At 39.7% G+C, this 12,796-nt stretch overlaps 1 protein-coding gene across 3 annotated transcripts in view; it reads right to left on the reverse strand.

Annotated features, from left to right (window-relative positions):
* Positions 1–3,996: 3,996 nt before the first annotated feature.
* Positions 3,997–12,796, reverse strand: part of CDADC1 (cytidine and dCMP deaminase domain containing 1) — a 35,241-nt gene continuing 26,441 nt past the window's right edge. For 2 of the 3 annotated variants that reach the window (XM_045567129.1, XM_045567131.1), the window contains 3 exons: positions 12,486–12,675; positions 8,998–9,058; positions 3,997–4,227 (listed from right to left, as the gene is read on the reverse strand). In XM_045567129.1, the coding sequence (XP_045423085.1) occupies positions 4,154–4,227; positions 8,998–9,058; positions 12,486–12,675 (325 nt within the window). In that variant the 3' untranslated portion in view covers positions 3,997–4,153. Of the gene's footprint in view, positions 4,283–8,997; positions 9,059–12,485; positions 12,676–12,796 lie in introns of all 3 variants that reach the window. The other variant, XM_045567130.1, reaches the window with a different exon arrangement.

Raw genomic sequence — 12,796 nt, forward strand, 5'->3', positions numbered from 1 at the left:
GCTTCTCCCCGTTCACCTTTGCTTGGACCCCAGTTTCTGAGGATAGAAGCATGGGGTGGGAGGAGGTGTTCCAGCAAAGTCCTGGCCCGTGTCCTTCTGGACAGATAACGTGCTTTTCCTCACAAATCCCTTTGCGCTACACTCACCAATGAGCTCCTGTCCCAAGATGGGCTCACTTCTTTCTTTCTCCTCCCCAGATGTTAGGGTTAGAAATGGACATTCAGGAAGACTATGGGCAATAAGTTTCACCTACGTATCTGAGTGTCACTAAAGATAGAGTTCATGATTATAAAGAAGGGTGCTGGGACCATTCATTGATTCAGAAATAAAACTGACCAAATTGAAACAAAAGCTGTAACTCTTAAGTGGTAAATTAAAATCACAAATCTCCTACATGTTGGTAGATATGTACATTCACCAGTCTTTACTGAAGAATTATTTCTACCATTATATAGAAAACAGATTTGATAGTACCATTGTAGAAAGAGATACAGACAATATTTCTTCACTACATTCTCATTTACATAATCATTACAAATCAAAGTCCATGAATTTGATTGTTGCATACTGAAACTATACTCAAATTATCACATTAAAAAATACTGTAGCAGTCCCTCATCAATGACATTCTCCTTTTCATATTTTGAGTTCCTCAAAGATGTTCACAAAATAACTCAGGGGGAGTCCAGTGGGCAAGACCTAAGGTAAAGGGCTGGGAGGTGCTGCTGACCCACGTTTAATAAGCTGGGTCTGAATGAAAATTGAGCCTGAAGCCACCTAGTGGGCCAACTCCAGTAGAGATCAGAGTTAGACGCTAGGACCAAAATACACGGCAAGCCTGGTAAATCGATTCCATTTTTAAAACCTCTTAAAACACATAATCAGAAATAACAAACAGGCAGACACCCAACTGAGATAGTGATCTCCAACAAGACTTAACTCTTTATCTCCAAAGGTTGTTTTTGAGAAAATCTGTATTTTTTTCAGGCATTCTTCATCGCAATTCTTAATAGCCCTTGGCAGGAGAATGTGTACACTTCTGACACAGTATCTTTGGGGCTTCCCCCCAGGAAGAGATGCATAATGATATCACGGGGTGGCTATTTGTACTAAAATATATTAATAAAAAGGGCATGAAATGAAGGTACTAAATGATGCTTAGTCCTAAAAAACAACAATAACCGTCTCAGCTACATGCCAGGTGGCCACTGTCGGCAACAGGAGGATTCCTCAAAATCGGCTGCTCAACACCACTTGCCCTAAAGTGCGTCGGAACCAGACGGCGAGGCAGACCCTAAGGCAGAGCTGTTGCCACATCAAATCAGGAAGCCATATGAGTAAAAGGTGTGTTTTCAAACTCAGTTGAGGAAGAAACATACAGAAAAGAAAAAGCTTTGGCAATAATACAATGAAAATACATAAACCTGAGTCTACTCTGCACGACAGGTAGGAAGGAAACCAGGTGAATGCTCAGAGCCACTTACACCAGCCTATTGTCACTTAGGCAGTAAACAAACGGTAGAGTTATTCTTTACAAATTACAAATTTACCGTTATCCTCCCAATCTTTTAAGTTAAGAAAGACATTACATTTTTTAAGTGCAAATTCTGATTTCTCAGGCTAAGGCGTGAGGATTGGTAGACCAGGGCGGCGCTGCCCCACAGAGCTTCTCCAGACCCCGTGGGCTCTGGGCGCGGCTCCGCAGTCCCTTCGTGCGTCCCCAGCCACTTGCCTTTCCCGTTCCCAGGGCAACCATCGTCTCCACCAATTCCCCTCCGAAGTTTGTCTCGTCCCCGCTGTCTGTCCGGCAAGCCCGTGGGCTCCTTAGGGACCTACCTGGGCACCTCCGCTTCCGTAAGGTCTTTTCCGTGACTCCCCAGAGCATCTGCATGTCCTCTGGTGACACTGCTGTCCCTGCAGTTACAGGCACACCGGGGATTCTCGGCCTTAAAGGTCACCAGAATCACGTGGAGGGTCTGTGAAAAACCCGCTTGCTGGGCCCAGCCCGGATCTCGGATCTCGATTCAGCAGGCCTGAGCGGGGCCCTAAGAACAGGCGTTTCTAACAAGTGCCAGGTGCCGCTTGACACCGCGGGCCGGGCCCACGCTCGGGGCATCACTTTGCTTAATTGCTCGATTCCGTGCTTGCGTCTCCCACCAGACTGTGAGCGTCTCGAGGTCAGGGGGCATTTCCTACACGTCTCTTCCCCAGGGTCTAGCCAGCGGTCACTCAGTCCAGCAGTAAATATTTACAGAATGCTTTGCTGTGTGCCACGAACTGCCCACAGTTTTTAAAAAAAACCATATATGTCTATATATCTCCTAGTCCTCATAGAGTTTACCTTCTGGTGCTACACGGTAAACCCTCGATAATTGTCTACTGAGATCTGACCAGTTGTACAGAAGAAAAAAATGGCATTATCATGACCATTTTAATAGTGCTATGGAAATGCCAATTTTTCACTTTCTAATCATAGTTTTTTCCCAATTTGCATGCTTCTCCCTGACATCCCATCCCAACGCCCAACATATAAATGCATACACCTGGCAGTATACCTGGCTTGTGCGTCTTACATAGTATTTGCTGACTGATTTATAAAATATTTGGTGTAGGTGGCATATTTAAAAAACAGCAAATCCAAGAACTTAAGCATGTATAGTTAATATAATAAAGCAATTTTGGGAGGTAGGCAATATCAGCATTTTTATATTGATAAATACTAAAGAACAGCTTAACTAGGGGTCTTCAAATTAGCATCAGCTACCTCTAAGGGTACCTCCCCTCCTGGCCCTCCCCACTCCATGCTTTACACCTGTGTAAAGTATTATGGCAATTCTCAACTGCCTGGGGAGGTGACTTTGAACTCCTACGGGACCTAAGCAGGCTGCTCCCCAAGCCAAAGTATGCAGTCAACATTCAGATTGTCCTGAGTATAATTCTGAGAAACTGGTAGGAGGCCACATGATGTTGTGGAAGGAAGGGAACAAACGCAGAGGCAAATCTGACTACCTCCACATGGGAGCCTTCTCATGAAACACGCCCCAGGCCCGTGGGCCATGGGCCTTGGCAACTCCCTCCCTAACCCCAGGGAAGCACAAAACGTGTAACCTTCAGCTTTGGACTAATTTTCTAAAAGTTTCTCATCAAATAAAAATAACAGAAACCACATAGAGCAATTGGGAAGGTAAGTGAAATGACCACAATGTTTACTTTCAAGACTTGCAGTATTCTTGAGATTGGCAAATGTTTTTATAATAAAAGGCCTTCCTTTTTAAGGTCAAGCCATAAGATACCTGTGTTAATTATATGGAAGGGAAAATTATATGGAGGCAGCGCAGCACTTATAAATGGAATTCTAAAAAAGGCTAGTTTCAACATTCCAGACTCAAATATTTCTTCTCTGTTAACATCAGAACCAAATTTGAGGTTCATTGTTAGTGATTTCAAGAGTCAGGGATATCAAATAGCAACACTGTCTCAAGAGTAATATTCTCTTCCTATTGCCACCCCAAATCAGTGATATAACTGGACCCTCATCCAACAAGTCATTGTGGTTACATACATTGAAAAAGATTTAAGAGAAACTGACATTAAAAAATATATACTTTTAAAATGGAGACCAAGTCCACCAACTTTATTTTTGAGTCATCCTAATTAAGTAAATTCTGCCTACTAGAAAGCTTTGGGTATAAATGTGACCTTTTGGTTAGCTAGAAGGTCACAGAAGATGACATTTATTTCCCTGGAGCAGTTTACTAACTGTCACCCTCGTAATCCAAAGGAATTAGTATTTCTCAAAAGGTGTGGATTCCCTGCAGAAGGGTGACCTCCAGTGTACCAGCCCCTTTCAAATTGGCTAACACAAAATCAAGATAAATAGAAATCAATCCCTGTTAGTGATTACATTGGTCTCAAATTATTGCTACCTCATTTAGTGTAATCAAAGAACACACCACTATGTTCTGAAAACACATACATAAATCTAAAAATATTTTCATTTACATTATTCATATCCTAGAAATAAATTAGTGTCCTTAAAAAACTTTTCAATTATTTGCAAAATCCACCCTTATTTTCTGAGTTAACAAGGCTGAATTTTAGAAGTGCAATAAAAAAATTCTTGAGTCCTTCACTCCCATGTAGACGGGCCTTCTCAGTGGTTTCCGAGACACAGCTTCTTGTTTTGGTGCTGTTCTTCGTTCAGAGGGATGGCACTCAACACTCTGTCTAGCATTGAAGAATAACTTCATGTCAGGAAAACTTCACTTCAAACACATGGGTACTTGTTTCAGCCACATAGGTTGTAAAAGCAAAACAATGCTTACGTTAAAGAAATATTCACTTTATTTTATCTTCAAATTCTTAACTGTGAAGAATTGATTCTAAATAACTCACTCTTAGGCAATACAGTATCTAACCTTTTAAAAACTGGATTTACTAAACAGGGTATGGCAAATAATTCATGAAACTTTTTTTTTAAAGTCCCCATTATTAGGCTGAAAAAAACAAAATGCACCTACCTATCCTGCAAAGGGAAGAGGGACCCGTGTGTGGGTAGGGAGGGTGTGGGGACCTCCCCACCATGCAAACACTCCTCTGTTGCCAGGAAGACAGACTTAACTGATGGGGCAGGCTGGGAAAAGTCTGGCTTCAACCTCTTCTTGGCTTTTGTTTTTAACAGCTTTATTTGTACAATAAAGCTAACATGTTTAAAATACACAATAAACTGCACATATTTAAAGTCTACAATTTGATGAGTTCTGACGTAAATACACATCTGTAAAACCATCACCATAGTCAAGACGAAGAATGTATGCACCACCTGCAAAAGTCTCCTCCTGGCTCTTGCTCCTGTCTTTTGAGAGATCTGCCCGCCCTCAAAGCCTGTGTGTCCTACTCTGCTGTTTCCTTGCCCTAAGGATACCCAGGTCAGGGCTAAGCTCGCCTTCCAGAGGTCAATCTGGAAAGCCTCCTCTTCCTCTCTCTCTCTCTCTCTCTCTCATCCTATTATGTAATATTTGAAACACATACACACACATAAACACACACAGGCACATGTATGTAATTAGAGATTGGCGTTCTAAAGCCTAACAATAAAATGAACACTCAAGAATCTACTGCCCCCAAAAGGATTATATCTTCCTTAAATTTGCACTAACTGTATAAAACTGTTTACATAAGGTGGGGTGGGGGCCAGGGTGGAATAATGAACCCACTGCCCAACCTAACTACTACAAACAACATCACCAATTCCCACATGCTCTCTCTCTCATCCCATCCCCATTCAGAGGTAACTATCATCTTGAATTTTGTGTTTATCATTCCATTGCTTCTTAAAAATAATTTTACCATGTATACTAAATAATATACTATTTGGCTTCTTTTTGAATGTAGCAGTAGTTCATTTACTTTCACTGCTATGTGGTAGTCCATTGTGCAATAAATTCTTTGTCTCTCTGTCTCTTATACAATATGCAAGAGTTTCTCTAGGGCACGTACTTAGAAATACTGCTGGGGCATGGGGTATAGGCACATTCCGCTTTATAAAGATATTGTTAAATTGTTTTCCAAGGTGGTTGTAAAATTTTCCAACCAGCAACATACAAGAGTTCCTAATGATCCATAGCCTCACTGGAACTTGGTAATGGCAAACTTTAATGTGCAAATCGTTGCTTCAATGTGATCTTAATTTGCATTTCTCTAGCTACTAATGAGTTTGATCATCTTTTCATGTGTTTCTTCTGTTGTGAAATACTAACATTTACCCATTCTCTGCTAAATTTTCCTTTCTTATCAATCTGTAGGACTTCTGTACATATTATGGAAACCAGTTCATTATCATGTGTGGAAAACATACTCTTCCAGTGGACGGCTGATCTCTTCACTTCCTATGCAACGTCTTAGGAGAGGAGAAGTCCTTAATTGGAATGTATTCTAATTTCTCAATCTTTTCTTCTGTAGTCAACACTATCTGTGTCCTGTGTAAGTCATCCTTTCTACTCCAGGTCATAAAGAGTATATTTTCAAATATACTCTTTATGCAAGAGTATACTCTGTATACTCTATATACAATTAAAATTTCAAAAAGAAATTTTATATTTTCTTCTAACACCTCAAAAAGTTTACCTTTTCCTCTTGTGTTTAACTCATATGGAACTGATTTTTGCATATTATGTGAGGTAAGCATTCAATATCATTTTGATAACCCATTTCCTAGCACTACATATTAAACAGTCTATTCCTGCCCCTGTGTGTGCGCGGCCCTGTCTGTCAGGGATGCTCAGTGCCCTGCAGTCATGGGGCAGTGCCCCACATTAATCAGCTATGCCACTCAAACTACCAAGCATGCCCATTAATAAACAGGGGCTGAACCTATCTCTGAGTTTTTTATTTTAGCCATCATATTTTTTCATTTCTCCAAATTCTGCCCGATTCTTTTCAAAGTTGCCTGGTCTTTTTTTAGTCGGGGAGACAGAGTCTTGCTCTGTTGCCGAGGCTGGAGTGCAGTGGCACAATCTAGCTCACTGCAACCTCCATCTCCTGGGCTCAAGTGATCCTCCTGCCTCAACCTCCTGAATAGCTGGGACTACAGGTGCGTACCACCATATCCAGATAATTTTTTCTATTTTTAGTAGAAATGCGGTCTTGTTCTTGCTCTGGCTGGTCTTGAACTCCTGGGCTCAAGCATTCCTCCTGCCTAGCCCTCCCAGAGTGCTAGGATTACAGGCATGAGCCATTGTGCCTAGCTGCCTGGTCATTTTTTATAATGGCTTGTTCTTTGCTCAATTTTTCAATGGCATCTTTTACTTCTTAAACATTTTATACCATTTCTGTGGTCCCCAGCCTGTTTGGCACCAGGGACCGGTTTCATGGAGGACAATTTATCTATGCAACCTCCAATACCCGTGATGGGGAGCGGCTGTAAATACAGACGAAGCTTCACTCGCTTGCTTGCTGCTCACCTCCTGCTGTGTGGCCCCGTTCCTAACAGGCCACAGACCAGTACTGACCACAGCCCAGCAGTTGGGGCCCACAGCTCTATGTGATAACTTCAAAACACGAAGTCCTTGGGAATCTAAATATGCTGCTTGTTGTTTCTGTTCACTCTCACTCACAGTGGTATATTTTCTTCTGTGTTTGGTGGTTTTTCAATTATGAACTCATGTTTTATTATATCCTGTGGGCCTGAGAGAATTTGCACTTGCCTCTGCCAGGAGCCAGGAGGTGCACCTGAGTGGGAGCATTTTAGCTTCCTTTGAGCACCTCCAGCTTCATGTAGGAGCCTTAGCCTCATTCACCCACCTTGCAGCAGACCCCAGACTGACTCTCCAGGGCCCAGATTATATAGACATTTGTCCCCAAGGTAACTCTGGCTTTGTGTTTGCTTACTGTTCCTATTCAGATTCTTACAAAATGTTTCATCCTCTTATCTCAATTTTTTTTTAGGGCAATTTGGGTGGTTCCTGGGCATTTTCTTGATTTTCTTGAAAGCCCTGTGACTCTTTACAAAGAATGCTTGTTATGAGTTATTTGGGTTCCAGTTCTATGCGGTGGAAGAGCATTTGAGAGTAGTCAGTCACGCTGCCTGTCTCCCTTCTGTTTTTTGTCCCTGCTACTGACACTGTGAGGGTATCCAGCAGCAAGTTCCCGCTGAGTTGACAGACTAATTTGGCCAAAGGTCAAGCCCCAGTCTAGCAACAAAGCTGGTGTTTTGACATTCATCTGTTGATTCCTGTTTCTATTTCTCAACTGTAATCAAAAATTGGAAAGGAACCACACGCTGTATGCTTCCATTTGTATGAAATGGCCAGAACAGAAGAATCCATAAAAACCTAAAGAGTGGTTGCCTAGGGCTGGGGGTCGGGGAGAATGGCAGTCACTGCAAATGGGCACAATGATTTCTAAGATGATGAAAATGTTCTGAAATTAGGCTGTGGTGATGGTTGCACCACTCTGTGAATATACTACACACCACTGAATTCTATACTTCAAAAGGGTAAATTTGGCTGGGAGTGGTGGCTCATGCCTGTAACCCTAGCACTCTGGGAGGCCGAGGCGGGAGGATTGTTTGAGCTCAGGAGTTTGAGACCAGACTGAGCAAGAGTGAGATCCTGTCTCTACTAAAAATATATAGAAAAAATTAGCTGGGCATGGTGGCACATGCCTGTAGTCCCAGCTCCTCGGGAGGCTGAGGCAGTAGTATTGCTTGAGACCAGGAGTTTGAGGTTGCTGTGAGCTAGGCTGATGCCACGGCACTCTAGCCCTGGCAACAGAGTGAGACTCTGTCTCAAAAAAAAAAAAAAAAAAAATTACATTGTTATTATCAAGAAAACTTATAGTAAACTTCCATTTATCTAGAATCCAAACAATCAGATAACATAGCTACTATTTTTAAATAATATCACAGCACTAATGTCCAAAATTATGTGCCTAAGGAATTGTAAGATTTCCCAAAGATTATATTGCATTCAAAATATCTGTGTCAGTATGCAGATAATAAAGTTTTGAAAACTAGTAATTCATAGATGGTAGCCGTGATGATTCTTAACCAGATTATTTAAGTAACCAGGATGTTTCTATTCTCTGACCAATCTGGGTAAATGTGGTTTTACCCTAGAAGAATGTATCTATATTCATCATTTGGTCATAGACCCATCCATACTAATTATACATATTTTTCCTTTCTTACCACCCAAGAAGCTTTTGTTTTGGTATAGAAGAGCATTGTTGTCTACTGTTTCATATACATTTAATTTGTACATAATTATTTGTATTAAACTGTAGGTTCTATAGGAGTAATTAGTAATCAGCACTTTTCATACACCTAACCTATGGTAGATGTTTATGAACAAATTGAATGGCAAAAATTTAACTTGCAAAAAGAATATTCTCCATCTATTAACACCACAGTTTCCATCACCAGATCATTAAAATCATCATGTATCCTTTCTCCTCAGCAACAAAGTTAATGTCAATGTGGGATTTGTAAATACTTACTTTCTCTCTTTCCAGGCTCATTTTGTTCAAGACCATAAGCTCCTGATGGATTCAGCTGCCACTGTAAGAGGGCACAGACGTTTTATTTATGTGTTTAAAAGGATTTAATAAATGAAATTTCACCATCCTGCTTTTAAATATCAAAACAGCTTTTAAAAAATACAAGGAAAACGAGTTAGCATGTCTGTATCAACAAAGTCCTAATAATACCACCCTGAGTAACCCTAAATGATATGATTTTTGGGATCAGAGCTGATACTCTTAGAGAAAGCAGGGACCTGAAAGTTCCTTTACATTCATCTTACAGGTAAGGAAGTGGAAGACCAGAGGATTGGAGTGACTCGCCCCAAGTTCCACAATAACTACAGGCAGTGATAGCATTAGAACCCGGGCCTGCCCATGCCCAGCCCTATGGAATTAACACCACATCATGTTCTATCTCTAGGTCCTACAGATCCTTATAACAGCTAGAGAAGGCCTAAGTATCAAAGAATGAAAATATGACCAAGATTACCTTGCCTTTTAATGTTGTTATATCATATAAACTATTATTTACATCATATCATATCATTTTATATCATATGATATCACATATCATATTTCCTCTGATTATATATAGTTTTCCATCTCAACCATTCCGAAGGAAATAGGGAAGCCTGAAGATTCTCAGATATTACAGAGAAGATTGAACAGCAGAAAAGAAAAATGGAGAGTAATCAGTATCTCATAGCACAGCCCTTCCTTTCTTACCTGGCTAGAATCTCTATCCAAGTCACTAATGACTTAACCAAAAAGGCCACTATCTCAGGAGGCAAGATTAAGTACCAATTTTCTGGGAGCCTCTTCCATAAGCCTCAACTAGTTCATCAGATTAAATAGTTAACATTGTGAGCCTTGAGAGGGGATGAGATACAAGACAAACATTTTACCACATATAAAAAGTCCTTATGAAGGAGAAACATCTAGAATTGGTTGGACACTTATAGAAATGAGATGGCCAGAGTTAGCATCAAGGAAAAAAGAGTATTATAAAGGGTAGGAAGTTACATAAGAAATTACCAAAAATAAAAAAAGGGGCATGTTTAGAAATACACCTAAACTCTAAAATCTCTAAATCTTAATTTCAGCAGAATTAAAATTAAAAACTAATAATCTTGAATTTACATTTAAGGATATTCATAAAAAGTCTTTTTATATCTGTAAAAATGTAGAAACAATCTAGTCCAACAACAGGGGAATGGTTAAATATGTTAGGTTGGAATATTGTGTAATATTCTGAGGCAGAAGTTGGAGGACTGCTTGAACCTAGGAGTTCAAGACCAGCCTGGGCAACATAGTGAGATCCCATTTCAAAAAGAAAAGAAAATAGTGTTGCCCCCCAGCCTAGTTTGCTACACCACCACTTATCTCAAGGTCTATGACAACAAATCAAAAAGAAAAGTAAAAATCTTTCAAACAAAATTAATTTACCTTAAATCTTAAAAACAAATATCAATTTACTGACACTTATACCACTTTTTCTTTTCTTCTTTTTTTTTTTGGAGACAGAGTCTTGCTCTTTTGCCCTGGCTAGAGTGCCGTGGCGTCAGCCTAGCTCACAGCAATCTCAAACTCCTGGACTTAAGCAATCCTTCTGCCTCAGCCTCCCAAGTAGCTGGGACTACAGGCATGCACCACCATGCCCGGCTAATTTTTTCTATATATTTTTAGTTGTCCAGATAATTTCTTTCTATTTTTTTAGTAGAGACGGGGTCTCGCTCTTGTTCAGGCTAGTCTCGAACTCCTAAACTCAAACAATCCACCTGCCTCGGCCTCCCAAGTGCTAGGATTACAGGCATAAGCCACCAGGCCCGGCCCATACCACTTTTAATAGTCTAAAAGTAAGAATATAATAATTATTAATATTCAAATTTAGAACAAATACTAGTATGTATTAATCACTGGAATTTACAAAACTAGGTGTTTTCGCTAACCATCGACATAATATTTCAAGCCAGGCCAGATGAGGGCAAGGGTGAGAGGTTGGACAGCTAGACTGCATGGGAAGAACAGAGAACAACCATGAGTACATCCTTCCCCTGGAAAAGTACCTGAGTAGGGTTATAACTCCTGGGAGGGTCTGGCCCCAGGAGGCATTTCTGCTTCCCGTCTCTGCCCCTGGGGCCTCCCTTTGTCCTCCTGCCTCCTTCTGCTTCTCTTGCCCTATTTTGCGACCTTCTCATTTCTTCATTCTCTTTGTAAATGAAAAGCTACTAAGACCTACCAATAAGCAAGATATTTCAGAATTCACAATGACCCATTTCTCATCATCCTGAAGAGCTAGGTCACTTTATGAAAAGAATTTGAAAAACCTATTTCTCTACATTCTTCAGGAGGAATGAAGAGACAGAAAACAAAAACACAGAACTAGAGAGTTCTCTGACTAATTAGAAACTGTAAAACAATTAGAAATAAAAAAAAATTGAAAACATTAAAAATGGTTAAAATTTATGATATTTCATATACACACAAAAACTGGACAGTACATTCCTATATTTAAAATTATATATATATATGTGTGAGTGTGTGTATATAAATGTTCCAGGCACCCTGGACTCAAACTGATGCATATAACAGGAATGTAAAACTGAAATTTATAAATAGTTAGTTATATGCTTTTTCTACCCACTGCAAATTCCAGTATATAAATGTTACATTAAATGCCGGGATTAAATCATTGGATGTCATAAAATCAATGTATGATCCTGTTGCTATATAGAACACTGCTGGGACAGCTGGTGACCCCTGGCTGGAATCTGTGGAATAATGGCAGTAATGTATCAATGTTAATATCCTGATTTTTGTGGTTGTATTGTAGTTATGTGGTTATTCTTTATTTTAGGAAATAAAGGGTGATCTGGTATCATGTCAACAACTTCTGGGAAAAAAACTTCTTTGTAGTGTTTTTATAACTTTTCTGTATGCTTAATTAAGATCGTTTCAAAATAAAGTTTTTTAAAAAACCTAAATAGCAAAGAAATATAAAGAGGTTTTTTAAAAATATCAAGTAGGAAATTCTATTTTTTTCCTGATTTTTCTCATGAGAAATGTGTGTGTGTTTGTGTGTGGGCGCATCTCCCCATCTGTTGGGTGATCTGAAACTATTTTCCCTTCCATCTAGCAATCCAGGCAGGACAGAAAGGAGGGACAAGGGAAAAGGCGAGTCAAAGATTTTCTTCTGTCAGCCACCAGATGGCACCAAAGGGCCCATTTGCTCAAGATATGCAAGCTCAACGTACAATTCTCTACAGAGATTTTAAGTTCATAAAGCAGGGATCTTTAGCTGAACATTTGTAGTTAGGTTAAGTGCTTGCACATAAAAATAAATCCAATGATAATAATTTGTTGAAACCCTTTAAAAAGGTAGGAATTGCTAATTTACAATATGCAGCTGGGTACCTAAAACATTAGTAGAAAGCACACCCTGGAAAAAATGTATATCTACTTACTGTAAATTTGCTCACTCCCTCAAGTTCCCCAAATTTCATGTAGGAGATGTCTGCTTTCTTTTTTCCAACATCTACGTCACCTGCATAGATTTGTTTTATGCCTGCACCTTTAATTAAAGGTACACATTCATCACATGGGCACTTTGTCACAAAAATCATGCTTCTTTCTTCTGGTTTTATTTCTTGACACCTACGAAAATATTTGTAAAATATTAGGAAGGTAGTTTCTGAAAGGGTAAGTTATTTTTTAGAGAAATATTTAAACACTCAAACTAAGCTATTTTTAAAAACAGATTTACATTATAAACAAC

Source organism: Lemur catta, chromosome 13 (assembly GCF_020740605.2).
Source record: "Lemur catta isolate mLemCat1 chromosome 13, mLemCat1.pri, whole genome shotgun sequence".
NCBI classification, from domain to species: Eukaryota; Metazoa; Chordata; class Mammalia; order Primates; family Lemuridae; genus Lemur; species Lemur catta.